The 23,477-nt window shown below is 43.4% G+C and overlaps 1 protein-coding gene across 1 annotated transcript in view; it reads right to left on the reverse strand.

The window, feature by feature from the left end:
• The window catches only part of WDR70 (WD repeat domain 70), a 359,232-nt gene that overhangs the window by 57,897 nt on the left and 277,858 nt on the right, over nt 1-23,477 (reverse strand). Inside the window, exons 11-13 of the mRNA XM_029060393.1 lie at nt 22,102-22,201; nt 12,937-13,021; nt 4,313-4,451 (exon numbers count right to left, since the gene is read on the reverse strand). Coding sequence (XP_028916226.1) covers nt 4,313-4,451; nt 12,937-13,021; nt 22,102-22,201 — 324 coding nt within the window. The remainder of the gene's footprint in view (nt 1-4,312; nt 4,452-12,936; nt 13,022-22,101; nt 22,202-23,477) is intronic.

Raw genomic sequence — 23,477 nt, forward strand, 5'->3', positions numbered from 1 at the left:
TCTTGAATCAATTTCACCGCTTAATACTGTGTTTGGCACATAATAATAATAATACTAATGATGGCATTTGTTAAGCACTTACTATGTGTCAAGCACTGTTCTAAGCGCTGAGGTGGATACAAGCTAATCATATTGGACACAGTCCCTGTCTCACATAGAGCTCACAGTCTGAATCCCCCTTTTTACAGATGAAGTAACTGAGGGATGGAAAAGTGAAGTGACTTGCCCAAGATCACACATCGGACAAATGGTGGAGTCAGGATTGGAACCCAGATCCTTCTGACTCCCAGGTCCGTAATCTATCCACTAGGCCACGCTGCTTCCAGTAGGCCATGCTGCACATATTAAGTTGTTAACAAATACCACAGCTATTATTATTTCGATCGTGGGTGCCAGTGAACCACTCAATGGGATATATTTTGTCCAACTCACCTCTAGAACCTAATGACAATACAAAACTGAACTGGAATAAAATACAGTTAGTGCCCTGCTGTAAGTGTGAATTGTTGAATCATTATCTTCCCTATGATGCCTATCTTTTGTTTTAACAGGCAGCATTCTACGGCATTAAAGTAAATTGCTTTCACCTGTTTGTTTTGATACTGTACATGTGATAGGTCTTCAGTTTAACCAAACTGTAAACTCATTCTCTAGACTTTAAACTCCTTATGGGCAGGGAACATGTTTACCAACTCAGTCATATTGTACTCAGAAGCAGCGTGGCTTAGTGGAAAGAGCCCTGGCTTAGAGTCAGAGGTTGTGGGTTCTCATCCCGGCTCTGCCACTTGTCAGCTGTGTGACTTTGGGCAAGTCACTTAACTTCTCGGTGCCTCAGTTACCTCATCTGTAAAATGGAGATGAAGACTGTGAGTCTCACGTGGGACATCCTGATTACCCTGTATCTTTCCCAGCGCTTAGAACAGTGTTCAGAACATAGTAAGCGCTTTACAAATACCAACATTATTATTATTACTCCCCCAACCTCTTACTCCAGTGTCCTGCTCATTGTAAGCACTCGATGAATACGATTCATTGTCTGATTAACCCTTATGATCATTTATAATGTGCAAGCTCTGGCTTCTACACATCTGACACATATAATAATGTTGGTATTTGTTAAGCACTTCCTGTGTGCAGAACACTGTTCTAAGTGCTGGAGTAATAATAATAATAATAATGTTGGTATTTGTTAAGCGCTTACTATGTGCAGAGCACTGTTCTAAGCACTGGGGTAGATACAGGGTAATCAGGCTGTCCCACGTGAGGCTCACAGTCTTCATCCCCATTTTACAGATGAGGTCACTGAGGCACAGAGAAGTTAAGTGACTTGCCCAAGGTCACACAGCAGACAAGTGGCGGAGTCGGAATTAGAACCCAGGACCTCTGACTCCCAAGCCCATGCTCTTTCCAGTAAACCCCGCTGCTTACTAACACTGTCTACCGTGTAGCCTATACCCAGAGTAGATTACGGAGCAGATGTCCAGTGATAAGCTATCAAAGGTCATCTAGAAAAGCAAAAGAGCCAAGAGGACGCTAAGCTCAGGATTGGACATTGGAACGTAACAGCATTCTACAATAGGACTGAAGCCGCTGTGTGTGTGTTCGTGTGTGTATTGTAGTAAAGTCACTTGATGCGAGTGAGGGTTAAAAGCTGCATCCTGCCTTCTAATACCTACATATCACCCTCCCCGAACCACGTCCCGAAAGCCAGACCGGGACCCAACCTCTAGGAGAAGCAGCATGGCTCGGTGGAAAGAGCCGGGCTTGGGAGTCAGAGGTCATGGGTTCAAATCCCAGCTCTGCCACTTGTCAGCTGTGAGACTGTGGGCAAGTCACTTAACTTCTCTGTGCCTCAGTTACCTCATCTGTCAAATGGGGATTAAGACTGTGAGCCTCATGTGGGACAACCTGATGACCCTGTATCTACCCCAGCACTGCACATAGTAAGCGCTTAACAAATATCAACATTATTAGGCCCCCTTCACCTGGGGTCGCGGGGCTTACAAGAGCCTAGCCTGTGAGCGAGGTAAATTCAATTCTTCTTAGCTCCAAAGACTTCATTCATCCATCCATCCATCCATCCATTCATTCATATTTATTGAGTGCTTACTGTGTGCAAAGCACTGTACTAAGCATTTGGGAGAATAGAACAATTAACAGTCACATTCCATCTCCACAAAGAGCTCACACTTCAGTGGTGCTGGGCTGGGTTTAGAGGCAGCAGACCAGGGCTAGTTCATTCAGTCGTATTTATGGAACGCTTATTGTGTGCAAAGCACTGTACTAAGCGCTTGAGTTGAATGGAGCTCCAAATGGTAGGACTGCGTTTAGTTGCCACCTCAATGTCCTGCAGGCAGTTGGGGCAGAGGAAGGCAGGCTTGGCGGAATGGAGCCTGTAACCACGTTTGGTTCGACGCTGTGGATGTCACCAATCTCCTGTTTTACCAAACTGTGAGCACTTCCTCAAGCTCCTTATGGAGAGGGAACAATGTCTGCTAAGTCTGTTTTGTACTCTCCTGAGCGCTTAGTACAGTGCTCTGCACACAGTAATCATTCAATAAATACCACTCACTAAGTCCCAAGCAGATGGCTGGGGCAATGAGGCTAGGAAAATTGTGAGAAACGATGGGAGGAAAGACGGTCAGAAAGAAGTTGAGGTGTCTCAGCACAGTGAAGAGCGGGGAAGCTCACAGAGAGATGGCCGGGCCCCCGATGAGGTTTAAGGTTGAGGTGTAAAAGTAGAGATTAGGCATCTATCTGTTGATTTCACTATTTATGAGCAACAGAAATTGCACCCTTGAAACCCTTCAGTAGCAAAGGCCCATCATAAACCTCGAAGCTGCTGAACAAAATACTCGGAAAAGTAAATCATCCGGTATGAATCTCGCACATGAGTCACTGATCTTTCCAACAAACAAAATGTACTTCTTGTAAACGGGAGAGAGGTGGTGTCCTTTTAAGATCACTGATTCTTTCACATTTCCTAATTTGTTAATTCTTCATCTTAGATTGCAATTTGAGGAAAACAAGAAAAACAGACCCTTAATGGCAATGCAGAACAATTCAAGCAAACGGGAGGCATGTATGACAAGAGATACTTTTTTAGGACAAGCAATTACAATAATTTTCCTTTTCAAGATAAAAGCTGATAAAGTCAAGGATGTTTTTCTTAGATTCCATGCTGCAGTTGGCTCTTGGATAGCCTGATTTTTATTATTATAGTGCTGGCACGGTGCAGATTATATCATGAGATAGCAATTGATACAAGTAAGTGCTAATCCAAATTTTTCCCACTGTTATTCCATTTCATTTACACTGCTTAGCCTAACTAAAAGGAAATGTAAATTTAGTGGGTACAGATTGGAAATAAGTAGTAAAAGTAATAGTAAGACAATTGAGATCCTGATGTTTAAAGAATGGATGGATTGTTGTCTATGTCAGAGTAAGGTCTCAAAACAGTGGGTTCAGAACAAAAACGGCTGGATGGTTTATGGTGAAAGCTAAGTAATAATAATAATAATAATTATGGTATTTGTTAAGCGCTTACTATGTGCCAAGCACTGTTCTAAGCACTGAGGTAAATACAAGGTAATCAGGTTGTCCCTCCTGGGGCTACAGTCTCAATCCCCATTTTACAGATGAGCTAACTGCGGCACAGAGAAGTTAAGTGACTTGCCCGAGGTCACACAGCAGGCGAGTGGAGGAGCCGGGATTAGAACCCCACGACCTCTAACTCCCAAGCCCATGTTCTTGCCACTAGGCCATACTGCGTATTTAGTACGGTGTTTTGCACACAGTTAGCACTCAATAAATAAGATTTAATACTAAAGGATTTCACTGGGAGTCAGAGATCAAATTAACCTAAAAAATTTGATCAGCCATTTCATACTTTCAAAAAAGATATGCTTTAACGTGTAAACAAAACGTCAGACTGAAAAAAGTTTTAAGAGATTTTAAATTCATCTCTAGAATTTTCATTAGAGGGGTTATTGTAGCTCCGGTAGTATAAAATACTTTGGTTCAATCAATCAAGGGTCTTTGTGCAGAAAAAAGGGGAAACTTTAAATTACTTACTGGATATTAATTCTAATTTTTTAACAGCTGAGAAGTCAAATAACGAAAAGTAGCAGAAAAGAGAAGAAGTGAGCTTTAGGATCATTTTACTCCTAGCCACAACCCATGGAGGTAATGTTGTCGTTTAAACAATTTTATTGTAATGAGATGGGAAAAGCCACAGAAGGAGGTGGCGGACAGGACACAAACTTCATTTGATACTCAAGCCCAAGTTATAGTATCGTGACAAAATACATACCGCATTGGTGACATCAATTTCATACACCTTCTGGAATGTCTGACGTTCGAAGAAAACAAGTTTTCCATTGCCGCCTCCTTTCTTAACAGAAGTGCCAGTGACCAAGAGCTTGTCATCTGGACTGAAGCAGCAGTCGGTCCTGAGGGAAAAAATTAAGAGTTGAATCCATGAGTTTAGGTCAAGGCCAGGGTGTGATACTGAGGACTAAGGTAATAATAATAATTAATATTATAATAATAATTGTAATATAGTATAATCACATACATATTATATAATGATTAATAATAGTAATGTCATTTGTTAAGCATTTGCTATGTGCCGTACTGTTCTAAGCGCTGGGGTAGATGCAAGGTAATCAGGTTATCCCACGAAGGGCTCACAGTCGTCATCCCCATTTTACAGATGAGGTAACTGAGGCCCAGAGAAGTGAAGTGGCTTGCCCAAGGTCACACAGCAGACAAGTGGCAGAGATTAGAGCCCACGTCCTCTGACTCCCAAGCCCGTGCTCTTTCCACTAAGCCACGCTGTTTCTTCACCACCATCATCAAATATTGACTGAACACCCATTGGGCTTGTGGTTCCGTACTAAGCACCAGGAGTGTTTCTCTGTTGGTAGTTGACGCAAACTCCTTTGGGCCTTTTTTGGAAAACTGAGAATGTCTTTGAATCAATCCATCCCCCCACCCCGTGTAGAGTTAATGGTGTTCACAATGCCTTAAGAGGAAGTTTTGAAGTCGTCATCATCATCAGGGATATTCCCTGAAAGCCTACTGGGAACAAAGCAAGGTAGGAAGCACTTGAGGAACAAATAGGAGAAATAATAATAATAATGATGGCACTTGTTAAGCACTTACTATGTGCAAAGCACTGTTATAAGCGTTGGGGAGGATACAAGGTGATCAGGTTGTCCCACGGGGGGCTCACAGTCTTAATGCCCATTTTACAGATGAGGTAACTGAGGCACAGAGAAGTGAAGTGATTTGCCCAAAGTCACACAGCTGACAAGTGGCGGAGCCGGGATTTGAACCCATGATTTCTGACTCTCCAGCCCGTGCTCTTTCCACTGAGCCACGCTGCTTCTCTACTTAGTCCCCTCCTCGAGTTGCTTATTACATAATAATAGTGAGACAACATTTACAGTACGTATACGAAGGGTGAGATTCAAATGACAACACAAGTGCTGTACTAAACAGATAACAAAAACAACCACATGAACCTGAGTGTTTAAGTGGCTGAGGGTAGGGTGGAATTGTCCAGGAAAGGAAGAGATTAGTCAGAAAATGCTTAGGAGAAGAGTGGGGGGGGTCTTTTGGGTGACACTGAAGGAGGAGAAAGTCATGGTTTGACCAAGCAAAGTGGGTAGTTCCAGGCAGGGGGATAAGAGTAATGAATTGGAGAGTTGGGAGTCAAGAAGTTGGAAGGTTTGCTTGGGATCATCATCAATGGTATTTTTTGAGTGTTTACAATGTGCAGAGCACTGGACCAAGTGCTTGGGAGAGTATGGTACAACAGAATGGGGAGACACTTGCCTTAGCTTGGGGATTTGAGAGGAGAAGAGAGAGGAAAGATGAAGGAAAGAGGTGATAAGAACCTGGAAACTAGTGGTTAGGAATTTGGGGTTTTATGTGAGAAGCAATAGGTAGTTATTGGAGAGTTTTGTGAAGGAGACAGTGTGGTTCAGTGGAAAGGGCACGGACTCAGAGTCAGAGGTCATGGGTTCTAAGCCCCGCTACGCCACTTTTTAGCTGTGTGACTACAGGCAAGTCATTTCACTTCTCTGTGCCTCAGTTACCTCCTCTGTAAAATGGGGATTAAGACTGTGAGCCCCATGTGGGACAACCTGATAACCCTGTATCTATCCCAGAGCTTAGAACAGTGCTTGGCACATAGCCAGTGCTTAACAAATACCATCATTATTATAATTATTAAAGACAACGTACAGAGTTATGTGTAGGATCGATTAAAGGAGAGAGTGAAATGAAGTAGGGACACCAGTCAGGAGCCTTAAAGCAAGGTAGTGATGACTCCTTGAAATAGTTTGGCCTAGTGGAAAGAGCATGGGTTTGGGTTTTAATCCCAGCTCGACCACAAGTCTGCTGTGTGAGTTCTGGCAAGTCACTTTATTTTTCTAGGCCTCAGTTACCTAGAGAAGCAGCGTGGCTCAGTGGAAAGAGCACGGGCTGGGGATTCAGAGGTCATGGGTTCAAATCCCTGCTCCGCCTCTTGTCAGCTGTGTGACTTTGGGCAAGTCACTTAACTTCTCTGTGCCTCAGTTCCCTCAACTGTAAAATGGGGATGAAGACTGTGAGCCCCACATGGGACAACCTAATGACCTTGTATCCTCCCCAGCGCTTAGAACAGGGCTTGGCACATAGTAAGCGCTTAACAAATGCCATTATTATTATTATTATTACCTCATCTGTAAAATGGGGGTTAAGACCGGGAGTCCCATATGGACTGGGTCCAATCTGATTAACCTGTAACTACTCCAGCGCTTAGAACGGTGCCTGGCATATAGCAAGCGCTACACAAATACCTTTTAAAACAAAAATAAAGAAACTGGGTAGAGGAAGAACCAGCATGATTTAGAGACAGATTGAATGTGGAGGACATATGACACAGAGGAGTGAAACACAACACCTAAGCAAAGATTTGCAAGGCAGGGAGGGTGGTGGTTGAGAGTGATGGGAAAGAAAGGAAGAAGTGACCCAAGTCATCCTGGGTCACTAAAATCAGTCAGAGAGAAGATCTAAGAGGGGAGTTTGGTCAACAATGAAGGAGGCGTCCATGCGGTAGAGGGAGTGTAAGACTTTTTTTTTCAATGCCATTTATGGAGTCCTTGAGTAGTGGCCACTGAACGGTAATCTGTAGGACTACAAGCTCCACGTGGGTCAGGATCACAACTACCTACTCTGTTGTACAGTACTCTCCCAAACGCTTGGTGCAGTGCTCTGCACATAGTAAGCGTTCAATAAATACCACTGAGTGAATGATTGTACTAAATTCTTGGGAAAGAACTCCAACAGTAAGACACACTTGCCCGCCATCAGGGAGTTTGGAATTCAATGACAAACTTATTTTTTGTAAGAACACTGAACCTCAGAGGGAAGTATAAAGGAGAAAGAAGAAGCCCATTAAGCATCCCAAAGATTGAAGGGCTGGGGTGGAGTTTTTTCATATTTAACACCCACCTCGAGACAGGTGTGCCCGAATCCTGTTTCTCATCATCAGGCCGGGCTCACGGCAGTCTTCTCGAGCCATCTCAGGGACAGAAATGCCCTCTTCGTCTATCCTCCCTCCAAAGATATCTCAGTGTCTGTCACTCCTTCTAGACTGCAAGTTCCTTAATAATAATTAATGATTATTGTATTTGTTAAGTGCTTACTATGTGCTTGGCACTGTGTTAAGCGCTGGGGTGGAAACAAGCAAACTGCATTGGACACGGTCCCCGTCCCACACAGGGCTCACAGTCTTCATCCCCATTATACAGATGAGGTAGCTGAGGCCAAGAGAAGTGAAGTGACTTGCCCAAGGTCATACAGCAGACAAGTGGCGGAGTCAGGATTAGAACCCATGACCTTTTGACTCCCTGGCCCGTGCTCTATCCACTAAGCCATGCTGCTTCCTTGGGGACAGGGATCATGTCTACCAACTTGATAATAATAAGCAGCATGGCTCAGTGGAAAGAGCACGGGCTTTGGAGTCAGAGGTCATGGGTTCGAATCCCAGCTCTGCCACTTGTTAGCTGTGTGACTGTGGGCAAGCCACTTAACTTCTCTGTGCCTCAGTTACCTCATCTGTAAAATGGGGATTAAGACTGTGACCCCCACGTGGGACAACCTGATTCCCCTGTGCCTACCCCAGCGCTTAGAACAGTGCTCTGCAGATAGTAAGCACTTCACAAATACCAACATTATTATTATTATTTGTGAAGTGCTTACTATGTGTGAAGCACTGTTGTAAGCGCTAGCACTATACTCTCCCAAGCTCCTAGTACGGTGCTCCCTACTTCCTTTTCCTTTTGCATCAACTTTGCACTTGGATTTGTACCCTTTATTAATGCCATCCTTAGTCCTACAGCGCTTATGTATATATGTGGGTAACTTAGTTTGACATCTGTCTCCTCCACTAGACTGTAAGTTTCTTGTGGGCAGGAAATGTATCTAATAATAATAGTAATAATTATGGAATTTGTTAAGCGCTAACTATGTGCCAGGCACTATACTAAGCACTGGGGTGGATACAAGCGTCTACCAACCCTGTTGTACTCTCCCAAGTGCTTAGTACAACGTTCAGCTCAAAGTCAATGCTCAATAAATACCACTAATTGACTTTCTGACCAGGCTCGTGGCTGCAGGGAAGAAGAGGTTCTCTGGGTCCTCCTTTCTTACCAGGTTTGGGCTCAAGGAAACCCCCCTAGACCTTCCCTACTGTCAGAATCCTATCAGGACCTAAGAATCACCTTGATCTTCTACAAGATCAGCAAGAGAAGCAGCGTGGCTCAGTGGAAAGAGCACGGGCTTGGGAGTCATAGGTCATGGGTTCGAATCCCGGATCTGCCACTTGTCAGCTGTGTGACTGTGGGCAAGTCACTTAACTTCTCTGTGCCTCAGTTACCTCACCTGTAAAATGGAGATGAAGACTGAGAGCCTCATGTGGGACAACCTGATTAACCTGTATACCCCAGCGCTTAGAACAGTGCTCTGCACATAGTAAGTGCTTAACAAATACCAATATTATTATTATTATTATTCTACAACCTCACGTTCCAGAGAAAGGCTAAGAGGCCAAGTCAGAGTCTGGGCTGCCAGAGACCAAGCAGCATGGCCTAGTGGAAAAAGCCCGGGCCTGGGAATCAGAGGACCTGGGTTCTAATCCCGGCTCTGCCACTTGCCTGCTGTGTGATTTTGGGCAAGTCACTTAACTTCTCTGTGCCTCAGTTTTCTCAAATGAAAAATGGGGATTCAATACCTGCTCTCCTTCCTAATTAAGCTGTGAGCCCCATGAGGGACGGGGATGGTGTCCAACCTGATTAACTTGTATGTCCAACCCAATTAAATTGTATCTGCTCTCATGCTTAGAATGGTGCTTGACACATAGTAAGCCCTTAGTAAATACAACAATAATAATAATAATCAAGGAGACCCACATGTCCCCATTGTAACTACAGAATAAGACTCTCAGGTGAGAAAACTGATCTCAAGCACCCCTCTCCTTCAGTACCAGACCCTGCAAGGAGGAGATAAAAACCATCTGCAGCCCATGGCATTGCCTGAGCTGTGGCTGAAACAGTAAAATTTCCACCCAGACACACACTAGTGAAACCTCAGTGTGCTTTAAGAGTCAGACACTAACAAAAAGAACCATCTCCAAATCTGGTTGTCATTGAGTGTTCAAGAGAGAATATCAGTGGAACCACGCAATTTCACGAAAGATAAGGAGGACCAAGAAGATTCCTACACCAAGTCGGAATCTCTCCTTTAATCTCTTTGGAGAATCTCATTAAAACTTTATATCCTACTTTCCCCTGCTTGTTTAGCTGGAAGAAGTTGAAAGAAGGAAGGGGGAGGGGGGCAGCTGGAGGGACGGTGGGGAGGGGAAGAATCACCACTATTTTTATGATGAGTAGTCTACTTAGGCATCATTATGGTATTCCTTTTGATCCTACATTATAGGAGAAGATTTTTTTTCCAAGAGCTTTGAATTTGCTTTTGCCAGCTAGTTTTCAATAAAGTGCAAGTTGAACAGCTGGAATCTAAAACTCTAATAATAATTGTGGTATTTATAAGGCTTTCTATGTGCCACGCATTGTACTAAGCGGTGGGGTGGATACAAGCAAATCGGGTTGGACACCATCCCAGTCCCACATGGGGCTCACAGTCTCAATCCCCACTTTACAGATGAGGTAAATGAGGCATGCAGAAGTTAAGTGACTTTTCCAAGGTTACACAGCAGATAAATGGCAGAGGCAGGATTAGAACCCATAACCTGCTGACTCCCAGGCCCGTGCTCTTTCCACTGAGCCACACTGCTTCATTCTAGTCCAGTTAGCTATGATTTAGCAGTTCTTGTCATTAGAAAACTAGTTATTTACACACTAGTAATACGGAGATTACTGACCATCTGTAACATCGATCAATCAATCGTTTTTATTGAGCGTTTACTGTGCGCAAAGCACTTCCCTAAGCGCTTGGGAGAGTACACTATAGCAGAGTCGATAGACAGGCTCTCGGCTCACTACGAGCTAGAAGATACGCAGACGGTATAGTTGTCCCCTCCCCAAAAGTGCTACTTAAATTCTCACCAGAACTGTGAGCTGTAACCGTATGACTTTGCTCTTCTTCTTCTTCTCATTATTATTATGATTATTCTTTCATTAAGCAGCTTTCCAAAGGTCGACATTTCAGTTCCCTTCACACTCTACATAGCCTTCATTATTTACTACAGATGTGAATTTCACTTCTCTGTAGAAATGCAGATTTTTGCCAAGAGATGAACCATACCATTGAGAGTTGAAATCCCAGCTCCGATGCTGACTCACTTTACAAAGCCCTTACGCAACTCACAATGCCTCCCTCTCCTCAGCAACAAAATGGAAGCAACAGCACTCATCTCCCCAACAGAACGGATGACTAAGTGACCGCAAAACATATGGAAAATATCATCTAAAGACATTGGGGACAATTTGAAAACTCTCAACTCCGAGCAAGGGAGAGCTCCTGTGTGGCCACAAGAGGCCTAACCTGCTCCTTTGATCATTTTAAGTGTTTGGTTTGTATGTGGTCTGTTACTATGTGAAGTGCTCTCAAGGTGTGTGTTTGTATATTAGAATTTTTCTGTGTGCTTCTCTTCTGCTTAGATTGTAGACTCTTTGAGAGGAAAAAAAAACTGTCTTGTCATTCTTTTAACATGTTATTTATTAAGCATCTACAACTGACATAAAATTCTAAAAGTGCTTTGGACAACAAGTGATCTTTAACAATGATCATTCAAAGAGTTTAGGAGGATCTGGATTCTAATCCGGTGTTGCCATTTGCTTGCTGTGTGACCTTGGCCAAGTCACTTAACTTCTCTGTGCCGCAGTTACCTCACCCATAAAATGGGGATTGAATACTTGTTCTCCCTCCTACTTACACTGTGAGCCCCAGATGGGACAGGGACTGTGTCCCACCTAATTCACTTGTATCTTTACCACTGCTTAGAACACTGCTTGACTTTATAGTAAACGCTTAAGAAATATGTTAATTATTATTATAATGATCAAAACTTAGAAGCTAATCAAGTACGGGGAGTGATAATTCTCTCATTTATTTACGTGTATGTATATATATTTATGATAATGATAAAGAATATATTCACTAAGCCAGCAATCTATGGCCGACTGCCATGTGTGAACCTGAGCTGTGCTTCACTCCCTAGCGGGGTCCAGGTTATGAGACTGGTGTGGGTAGAGGTTTCCACATTTTGCCCTTTTCTCTAGTGGCGTAATCTCAGCTTTATGTAGAAACAGAGAACATCTGCTCTTTGCTTCTTTTAAAACTATGAGAACCCACTGAGAATACAAGCAGAGTGTGAATCTCCACTCTGTGTGCCTTCATTGAGGGATTCCCCACAGATTGGCAGAGAAAGAGAGAGTCAGAAGAGAGTGAAAGGAAAAGGTAGAATGGAAAAATGAGTGAAGGAAGGTAAGGACAATTAAAAGGTACAGAGAGAAATGTAACAGAGAAATCTATCTGCGAGTAAAGGGACAGGGACAGAGTAGAGCGATGAAGCTAAGAAAGAAAAACAAAAGGAGAGACCATCGGGAAAAAGAAGCAATAGCCCAGAAAGGAAAAGGAAAGAAGAAAATTCATTCATTCATTCAGAGCACTGTACTAAGCGCTTGAAAAGTACAATTCGGCAATAGAGACAATCCCTACCCAACAACAGGCTCACAAGAGGGGAGACAACAGAACAAAACAAGACAAGTAGGCATCAATAGCATCAATATAAATAAAAAGAATTATAGACATATACACATCATTAATAAAATAAAACAGAATGAGAAGATGAAACGAGGAGTGGCTCAATAAATAGACAAAAGGGAAAGAGGTGGAGGATTAAGGGACCAAGGGAATGTGGAGAAAAGGAAATGGAGGGAGGAAAAGAGAAAGAGTGACCAGTGAAATGCAACACAAGGAGAGAGAAGAGATGGGCAAGAATGTGGCTTCATTTACTTTGCCCTTGATAAAGAATTATTATTCCTAACTAGTATAGTAAAGGGTAAATATGGGTTCATCATTGAATTTTTCAATAATCTCTAGAATGAGCACAAATTTGTAAGAGGATTTATCTCTCAAAAGCCTCCCATTTATATTACTCTGTGGACAAATAACTTACGCAGAGTCATATCCTATAATACCATCTTTCTTTCACTGAAATTTGAAGATCAAGAATTTTTTTCCCAACAATGCCTTTCTCTGAGGCAAAAAACAGCATTAGGTTGTGAATCAACAAGGAGAGCTTTAAAGCCCGAGTATCTAGGCCTCTTTCTAGAAGACCTAAAATCCATTCAATCCACATTAACTCTAATCATTGACTAGACGATGCGGCCACACAGCAATTTCAACAAATAAATTACTTACATAGAGAAAAAGGTGGGAAGCTCTGAAGCGGAATGAAGAGGTTTCTTAAACTGTCGGATATCCCATATTTTTAAGGTATCGTCTCCTGAGGAGTACAAAGAAAAGTACTAAGTAAAACATACAAAAAGAATAATGACACCCACTCAATGAACAGCATATCCCTAAGTGACTACTTTAGAAAAATCAATCACGAAGCTTTTTTTAATTGCCTGTTTAGTGATAGACCATTCTAGTAGCAAGAGTATCTACAGGATCATGAATCATCCTTCCGGAAATTGCGACCCAGATTGAGAAGGTGAATGCAACGGAGTAAAGACCCTCAACTTCTCCATGGTCTGCTTTAAAGCCTGGCTTACGAGCAGATGGTATCTCCCCAGTGGCACATTTGCAGGATTGACTGGTTTCCTAGACAAACCTTAATCTAATAACCATCAGGATTGGCTATGAAGGTTCAGTCCACAATAAGTTCTCTTTTTCCCAACAGTCTATCCATAAAGATATATCCACTCCCTGCTCAGTAGAACTGTGTTTCTGCTATTTATTACCGGGTTCCGGGACTCTTTTCTCCAGCCATTTTCCCGAGTGATGAATATTTTTAAGAATCACATTCTTATATTTCTGTCAGGCTACTAACTAATATCGGACCGGTATGACACCCGGAATGTTTTCAAGCAACTTCTCCGCCGTTCGTTTCCCCTGGGGATCCCCACTGAGATCTGCCTCATCTCCCTCGCGTCCGATGAGGAATCTCCATCAGATGCAAAGGAGACGAGTTGAGCTTTCGAGAAAAATCCCCAATCCCTTCCCAATGATCCCTTCTTTGAAGCTCGGCAACTGGCAGGTGTGCTTATCTACAACTGGCTGGGTCGCCACAGCTGCTTTTATTGGGACGAGTCCAGAGCGCTATTCTCATCAGGACGTTCACCTACTGTTTTTCTTCCTTTTTTCAACTTTACAAATGAGGCAACAATCCTCAGTCTGGAATAAAACATTAATCTGCCTTAAACAGTTCAGCTAAGCAAGCAAGTTCTGAGCAGGAGGGAGGGTTTTACGATACCCTGGGGCACTTTTGCTGAGCAGGGCTTCCACCTCACATGCTATAGATCTAGTTTTATGCAATGTAATTAAGAAAGGAAGGTGAAGGAATGTAGTTGCCTTGTCACATTTACAGCTCTCAAATCATCGTGCTACCTATTTACTCTTCGGGATATACACTTTCCGTCTCCACTCCACCATCACCCAGAATGCATGTGCTTTGTGGGACATGCGGCTTTATTTAGAGGCATTCCCTGCCCTCGAGGGGCTACCATCTAGTGGAGTGACAAGCAAACAACCAGATGTAAGCGCACATACGTCTAGATGCAATTCACACATATTGACATGGGTTCCTAGAAATGAGGGAAGATGGGGTGCTTTTGATGATATATAGCTGTAGGTGGATTTGGGTTGATTGGAATAGGCTTTCTGGAAAAAGGATTTGGAATTGAACTTTACAGAGCTGGAGGAATACAGACCGGTGTTGCTCCAGGTTTGATGAAATAGCTTGAGGACAGAATGAGAAGAGGGAGGTGTTCTGCTTTTTTGCTTGGCTTCCATCTCTGTTGATAATGACACCATCATCCCTGTTCCAGAAGCCCGTAACCTCAGTGTCACTCTCAACTCCTCACTCTCTTTTAATGCTCACATTCAAGCTAGAGGGATGGGGACTATATCCAACCTGATTAGCTTTTATCGACTCAATGCTTGGTACAGTGCCTGGCACATACTAAGTGCTTAACAAATACCACAAAAAACAAACCAAAAAAGGAGTTTCCAGTCCAGAAAGGGAGACAGACATTGAAATAAATTATGGATATGGACAGAAATGTCATGGGACTGAGGGTGGGTGAATAAAGGATACAAATCCAAGCTCAAGGGTGATGCAGAAGGGAGAGGGAATAGGGAAAATGAGGGTTTTGATGAGGGAAGGCCTCTTAGAGGAGATATGATTTTGATAAGGCTTCAAAGAGGGGAAGCGTGAGGGGGAGGGAATTCTAGGGCACAGGCAGGGCATGGGTGAAGCACGGGCAGCGAGACAGAGGTACATCGAGAAGGTTGGTGATAGAGGAGTGAACGTGCTGGGTTGTAATACGAATTCAATGAGGTAGGATAGAAGGGGAAAAGGTGCTTTAACGTCAACCTTACATAACAACACCCTTCATCTGCTACTCTCCAGTTAACACTCCTTGTCTGCCCAAGCTAACCTTCTAACTGTACCTCATTCTCAACTCTCTCTCCTTTTTTCCTTCACTCATGAAAATTCCCTCCCAGCCGAATCCAACAGCTCTCCCAACCTTCACGGCCCTTGTAAAATCCCACCTCCTCTAACAAATAATGCTTTAATGAACTCTCTTCCAAGCGCTTAGTACAGTGCTCTGCACACAGTATGCGCTCAATAAATACGACTGAATGGGCTGCCAACACTTCAGAACATATCAAGCTATCAGCCACCTCTAGCGCTTTTGTGGTTATTCATACTCCAATTGTTCAGTCTATTTATTTCAGATTACCCCACTTGCAGCGTGGCTCAGTGGAAAGAGCACGGTCTTAAGAGTCAGAGGTCGTGGGTTCTAATCCCGGTTCCGCCACCTGTCAGCTGTGTGACTTTGGGCAAGTCACTTAGCTTCTTGGTGCCTCAGTTACCTCATCTGTAAAATGGGAATTAAGACTGTGAGCCTCACATGGGACAACCTGATTACCCTGTATCTACCCCAGCGCTTAGAACAGTGCTTCGCACATAGTAACAGCAGAAGAGCAGACGGTTAGGCTAGGATACAACCAGGAAAGGAAGTCACCCACCCATTTATTTTGTTAATGAGGTGTACATCCCCTTGATTCTATTTATCATGATAATGTTGTCTTGTTTTTGTTTTTTCTGTTTTGCTCTGCTGTCTGTCTCCCCCCGTTAGACTGTGAGCCCGTCATTGGGCAGGGATTGTCTCTATCTGTTACCGAACTGTACATTCCAAGCACTTAGTACAGTGCTCTGCACATAGTAAGTGCTCATTAAATACTACTGAATGAATGAATAGTAAGTGCTTAACAAATACCAACATTATTATAAATCTTTCAGATCCGCTTCCCTCATTAGAAGGTAAGCTATTTGAGCCTAGGAAAAGCGCTTTATGGTTCTCTTGGATTTTCTCAAGACTGGGTACAGTCATTGTGGCCATCCTTTAATCGATCAATAGCATTTACTGAGCACTTCATTCATTCATTCATTCATTCAATAGTATTTATTGAGCACTTACTATGTGCAGAGCACTACAGTGCTTGGAATGTACAATTTGGCAACAGATAGAGACAATCTCTGCCCAGTGATGGTCTCACAGTCTGAACGGGGGAGACAGACAGCAAAGCAAAAGAGAACAAAACAAAATCAAGACAACACCATAAAGATAAATAGAATCAAGGAGATATACACCTCATTAACAAAATAAATAGGGTAATAAATCATATATACAAATGAGCACAGTGCTGAGGGGAGGGGAAGGGGGAAGAGCAGAGGGTGGGAGGGGGAGGGAGGGGAGTGCGAGCAGAGGGAAAGGGGGGCTCAGTCTGGGAAGGCCTCCTGGAGGAGGTGAGCTCTCAGTAGGGCTTTGAAGAGGGAAAGAGAGGTAGTTTGGCGGGTGCGAGGAGAGAGGGAGTGCTGAGGTCTTGAGAGAGCACAATCCAATACAGTTGGTAGACACAATCCTTGCCCATAAGCATCTTACACACTACAGGGGAGACAGACATTAAAATAAATTATAAATAGGGAAAATGAAGAAGTACATGGATAAATGAATAGGTGCGGTGGAGCTGGAAGTGTGGTGAATATCAGGGGCTTATTTTTTACTATTACTGCTGCTATTATTCCTACAGCTGTAGAGGACAGCATAAGCAGGAGTGGAATGAGAGGGGGTCGTGACGCTAGTGTGGTATACTGCTTTCAAGTCCACGAGCACGAATTTGTACTTGATCAGATGGGTGACTGAGGGGATTTGAGGAAGTGTATGAAGTGGTGAAATTAGCATACTTGGCGGACTAGTCTGTCTAGAGGATGCTTTGAAGAGGGATTGGGAGCCCTGTGAGGAGGTTAAAGCATTCCAGATAGGAATAAAACAGACTCTGAAAAAAGGCTTTGATGAAAAGGAAGGGACAGATCTGAGAAATGCGGACTAAGAAGTGGCAGGCCTTAGCAGCTGCGGTAAGAAGAAATATAGTGGTATAAAATATCATCCCTCGATTGAAGAACAGGCAAGAGGATGGCGTTAGAATGGGGGAGTAGGGTGGGGGAAGTCTGATGGAGCAACCAGGGATAATGACTAGCCAAACTAAGTTTCGGGTGACACTGGAATATCCACGTCCTGCCATCGGTGAGAGATATGGCCTGGTATTGCAGCGAAGAGGTCAGCCTAGGGAAGTGGTTTGGGAGAAGGCAAGCGATGAATGTTTATGACTTCTGCAGGAGAATGGGTATTGAGGGAGAAAAACAGGGAGTTTAAAACAGGCCTGGGGGGAGGCTAACCACAGCAAAAGGGCAGCACAGAAAACTCTGGAATAGGTAGGAAAAATAATGAGGAAGGATTGTTCCAGAGGAGGCAAAACAAGGGGTGATGTTGAGGAAAAATGAGTGATCGCCAGAGTTGGCTGCTTTGGAAGATGAGCATAGAGTTGGCTTTGGATTTGGTTAGAGGATATGGGAAACATAGTTTCAGTGGTGTAGTAGGGTCTAAACTGGATTGGAAGGAATCAAGAAGGGGGTGGGAGGCAAGAAGATAAAGGGAGTGGATATAAACAGTGAAGGTGGTAAACACAAATTAACACTTTGTTCAAGAAGTTTAGAGTCCCTTGGCAAATGGCTCCTAGGGGAAGACTATTCCATAGAATATCAGTGCCAAGTAATCAACGCCAAGTAATCAGCACCAAGTAATGGCCAAATTTGGGCAGGGACCCCTGCTTTCTGGAGTTAGAATAGGTTTCAGTGGCAGATAGCAGCAGTAGAGGTAAAGGAGGAGGTGGGGGAAAGTAAGGCTGGTGGAAAGATAGCTCTAGGTGGTTTGTCATTGGGTCTTTAGAGATGAAAGGGTGATGGTATAAATGGTATTTATTATGGGCTTCCTGTGTTAAGCGCTAGGGCAGATATACGATAACAAGATTGGACAGAGTCCTGTCCCACACAGGGCTCATTGTCTAAAATGGAAGATGGGTATTTTATTGTCATTAAGATCAGAAAATAGAGGCACAGAGATGTTAAGTGACTTTATCAAATCAAATAAGAGGCAAGGGGAGAAGCAGCGTGGCTTAGTGGAAAAAGCCCGAGCCTGAGAGTTAGAGGGACCTGGGTTCTAATCCCGGCTCTGTCAGTTGTCTGCTGTGTGACTATGGGCAAGTCACTTCACTTCTCTGTGCCTCAGTTGCTTCATCTGTAAAATGGAGATTTAGACTGTGAGCCCCAAGTGGGACATGGACTGTGTCCAACCTGATTAGCTTGTATCTACCGCAGCGCTTAGTACAGTGCCTCGTACATACTAAGCGCTTAACAAATACCATTTTTTTAAAAAGTGGCAGAACCAGGGACTCCCAATTCCAAACTGACTCTTTCCACTAAGAGAGGGGATGGTTGGAATTAGGCAGTTTTTTTCAGTAAAAGAAAAACCTGGGCCAGGTTGAAAACCATCAGTGGTATTTATTGAGTCCTCACAGTGTGCAGAGCACTGTATTGAAAGCCACCAACAAGATGCTGAAGGAGAAGGAAAAACCAACAACCGGGGTGCTGCTATGTTGACTTGAGAAGCTACACGGTATAGTGGACAGAGCACGGGCCTGAGAATCAGAAGGTCTAATCTCAGCTCCGCCACTTATTCATTCAATAGTATTTATTGAGCGCTTACTATGTGCAGAGCACTGTACTAAGCGCTTGGAAGGTACAAATCGGTAACAGATAGAGACAGTTCCTGCCCTCTGACGGGCTCACAGTCTAATCGGGGGAGACGGACAGACAAGAATAATAGCAGTAAAAAGACTCAAGGGGATGAACATCTCATTAAGACTTTGGGTAAGTCACTTCATTTCTCTGTGCCTCAATTACCTCACCTGTAAAATGGGGATTGAGACTGTGAGCCCCATGTGTCCAACCTGATTAGCTTGTATCCACCCCAGTGCTTAGTAAGTATGGAACACAGTAAGTACTTGACAAATACCATAATTATCATTACTATCATTATGTGTCTAGAAATAGGGGAGGGGAGCCAGAGTGTAATGAGACCATTAATTTGGCCATATTAAGAGAATCTCTTTTTTTCGATTAAGGCTTTCTAAATACTTCTTGCGTGACTTCCAATATTTCCAGTCTTGAAGACACTACCTTTGGTACCTAAATGTGTAAAAATGCTTCCACATTGTGCGCGGACATAGAATTTAGAAAGTCTATCATTAGTCGTTGTGATATCCTATTAAAGTCTAGACTGCAATGACAGCTCCTTCTTCCATCCCAATTAATCAATCAGTGGTATTTATTGAGTGCTTACTATGTGCAGAGCACTCTACTATGGGCTTTGGAGAGAAGGATACAAAAGAATTAGCGGACACGTTCCCCTCCCATAATTAGCTTACAATCTAGAGGGGGGAGATGGAAATTAATATAAATAGATAATTTATAATATATACTTTATTCATTGTGAAGGGTGAGAGGTAGAGTCCACCCAATCTGGAATGCTATTTCTAAAAAAATCTAGGATAGAATTTGAAACACAAAACCTGTCAAATGGAATAGAATAGCTTTCTCTTTCAACATATAGATTACACTGTCAGCTCCACAAGGGTAGGGATCATGTCTTTGCTTTTATGTACATCTCCTGGTATGTTGTAAGTGTTCTGTGCACTGTAATAATAATAACTGTGGCATTTGTAATGCACAGTTACTATGAGCCAAACGCTGTACTGAGTGCTGGGGTAGACAGGATAATCAGGTTGGACATAGTCCCAGGCCCCCCATGGAAATCACAACCTGTGAATGGGGGAGAACAGGTATTTTATCCCCATTTTACAGATGAGGTAACTGAGGCACAGAGAAGTCAAGTGACTGACCTAATGTCACCCATCAGATAAGTATAGGACCGGGATCGAGAACCCAGATCTGTCAACCCCCAGGCCCACGGTCCTTCTACGAAGTCACATTGACTCCCTAAGCTCAAATTCCCACTTTGGGTTTAAAAGGTCACATAATATGCACCAAATTGAGTGTGAAGGGGAGAAAGGAATCAAGCAGGAGCTACCAACAGCTACGTTCAAGTATGGTGATTGCTCTGCCCTCTGCAGAGGAATGAAACCCTGGAGTGGGAGCATTCCCACTACATAGGAGCTAGTTTAGGGAGACATAGGGCAATTCCCCCCACCAAGGATTTCAGCTGTTTCACCGAAGGCACCCCATACTTTGTTCTGTACACAGTGTGCATCCACTCCCGTGCCCGTCACACATTGAGTGCTCAGGGAATGTCGTTGATTGTAATGAGCATCTTTTCCCCTAACCTGCCTTTCTTCTGCTTCTCTCCTCAGCCCAGAAAGCAAGAGTTCTTACTAGGTTCAATTTTTAAAGCCCCCTGCTCGGTCGGGGAAAAGCCAGCAACCCTACAATAATACCCCAGGAAGGAATCTGGGATAAAACCCCCACAGGAGCCATAAAGGAAAACCAAAAAAACAAAACAAAAAAAACCCAGCAGGCAGGAGGTTAGGGATCAGCTCAGTCTTGGAATAGCACCCAGAACACCTACAACTGCTAAACCTTAAGGAGACAGCAGAAGCTTAAACCATATTGGTGAAATCAAGAGAAACACATTTGCGGCAAGAAATGGGGAATAAACAGCTTGCTTGAGGAAACAGCATGGCCTAGTGGATACAGCATAGGCTTGGGAGTCACAAGGATCTGGATGCTAATCCCGGTGTTGCCACTTGCCTGCCATGTGACCTTGAGCACTCCGCTTCTCTGGGCCTCAATTACCTCATCTGAAAAATGTGGATTAAGACTGTGAGCCCCAAGTGAGACAGGGATTTTGTCCAACCTGATTAGCTTGTATCTAACTAGCGCTTAGAACGGTGCCTGGCACATAGTAAGCACTTAACAAATGTCATTTAAAAAAATCATTTGTATTTATTGAGGGCTTACCGTGTGCACAGCACCCATTCATTCATTCAATAGTATTTATTGAGCGCTTACTATGTGCAGAGCACTGTACTAAGCACTTGGAATGTACAATTCGGGAACAGATAGAGACAATCAGGTAACTGTTGGGATCATCTCTATCTGTTGCCAAATTGTACTTTCCAAGTGCTTAGTACAGTGCGCTGCACACAGTAAATGCTCAATAAATATGACTGAAGGAATGAATACTAAGCACTTGGGAGAGTAATAATAATAATGTTGGTATTTGTTAAGCGCTTACTATGTGCCGAGCACTGTTCTAAGCGCTGGGGTAGATACAGGGTAATCAGGTTGTCCCATGTGAGGCTCACAGTTAATCCCCATTTTACAGATGAGGAAACTGAGGCACAGAGAAGTGAAGTGACTTGCCCACAGTCACACAGCTGACAGGTGGCAGAGCCGGGAGTCAAACCCATGACCTCTGACTCCGAAGCCCAGGCTCTTTTCCACTGAACCATGCTGCTTCCCCACAATCACAGAGTTGGTCGACATGTTCCCTGCCCACAACAAGAGTTTAGAGACAAAGGGGCTGAGAAGGGAGATTGAATTGGAGAGGGAATACAACAGATTTTCTAAAATTTTCCTGAGTGACAGATTTTCTTGGGGTATCACTGAAAGGTGAGACTGATCACTAATTCGAAATTAAACAACAACAACAACAAAAACCCATATAATATCTTATTTCCAAGTGTCATTTTCTGCACTAAGAGAAATAACAGCACTAGACTGTATCAAATTGATTTAAAAAGGTTCCAGTGCTTAGTACAGTGCTCTGCACCCAGTAAGCACGATTGAGTGAAGTTGTTTTGATCCTACAATATGATAATAATGATGATGACGGTATTTGTGAAGCGCTTATTATGTGCCAAGCACCGTTCTAAGTGCTGGAATACGATCACCTTGTCGCCAGTAGCAAACATAAAGAGAGACGTTTTCACACCTACCTCCTCGAGAAGCGAGAACAGTGCCGTCGTATGAAAAGGTCACGCAGGACGTATCCGTGCCAGATTGGTGAGCCTGCCTGCAGTGGAACTTCGTATGCACCTGTTATTGAAGTAAATAAAATATTCAAAAGGCTTATAAATTTCAGATAAGAACTTTGAGGGGAGGCAGACCTGAGATCATAGCTGATTGAGTCCAGTTCTCCCCTATCTTTGAAAGGCTGTAAAATCGGTATGCAGGTGAATTAAAGGCATCACACTGGATCGCAAATAGTACTTTGAGTCGTTTAAAATGGATTTGTCCGAAGCGGTGCCCCAGAATTGAACTTCGATGCCTTTCAAACCGTGGGAGGATCCACTTCGTCGTGAGACTTCTGTACCTCAACACCCTTAAGATTTACGAGTAGAAAAGAATGTAGGAAGTTTGATTTTACTTGGTCTATTGGAAAGCAGTGGGCATATACAGATGAAATAGTAATCGTGCTAGTCTGCACTTGGTTTATCTCTCTTTTGAAGGACACTAGTAGGAAAACTAACTTCAAAAGACATCAGAATCACACATTTATCCACCATTAAGGCCTGAAAGACCAAGCTAAGTGCCTTTGGGGTTCCAGTCAGTCTAGGGTTTGCAGACTGAAGATTAGATCACTAAGCCACCCCTATAGCTAGGGTAGCCAGCCCAGCATAAGGGAACAGGATACCAGATGGTCTTTCAAAGACCCTTCCAACTCTCTAATTCTATCATCCTACGAAATTCCTCCTTGAAAGCAACTTTCTACACTCAGGCTACGATCCACACGGAAATGTGATATTCCGAGCCACGACTTGGTTCAAAAGGCCTGAAGAGGACAAAGGACCCGGAATAGATAAGTGCCAATTTGCAATGGGATTCCAACCAACTTAGTACTACTAATTTCCCGCACTGGTACTGAAGTCAAACTGCAGATTGAACTCCCCCTATGCCAAATGCAGAGGCGAAGAATGTATCCGTTATGTTGTTATATTGTACTCTAGCGCTCAGTAAATACGGCTGAAAATGGAGACCATCCGATCAGGCACAGTCATACACAAGACCCAGGGTCTTAAAGAGAGGGACAACAATGGGTATCAACCCCATTATATTAGAAAATGAAACTGAGGCCCAAGTGGTAAAAATAATAATAATAATTATGGTATTTGTAAAGCGCCTACTACATGCCAGGGGTGGATACAAGCAAATAGGGTTGGACAGTCCCCATTTTACAGAGGAGGTAACTGGGCACAGAGAAGTGAAGTGACTTGCCAAGATCACACAGCAGTCAAGCGGCGGAACCGGAATTAGAACCCATGACCTAATTGGTGTGAGAACAACCAAATGCAGACAACCGGGCTCAGAGGCA

The sequence above is a fragment of the Ornithorhynchus anatinus genome, chromosome 3, assembly GCF_004115215.2.
Source record: "Ornithorhynchus anatinus isolate Pmale09 chromosome 3, mOrnAna1.pri.v4, whole genome shotgun sequence".
Lineage (NCBI taxonomy): Eukaryota > Metazoa > Chordata > Mammalia > Monotremata > Ornithorhynchidae > Ornithorhynchus > Ornithorhynchus anatinus.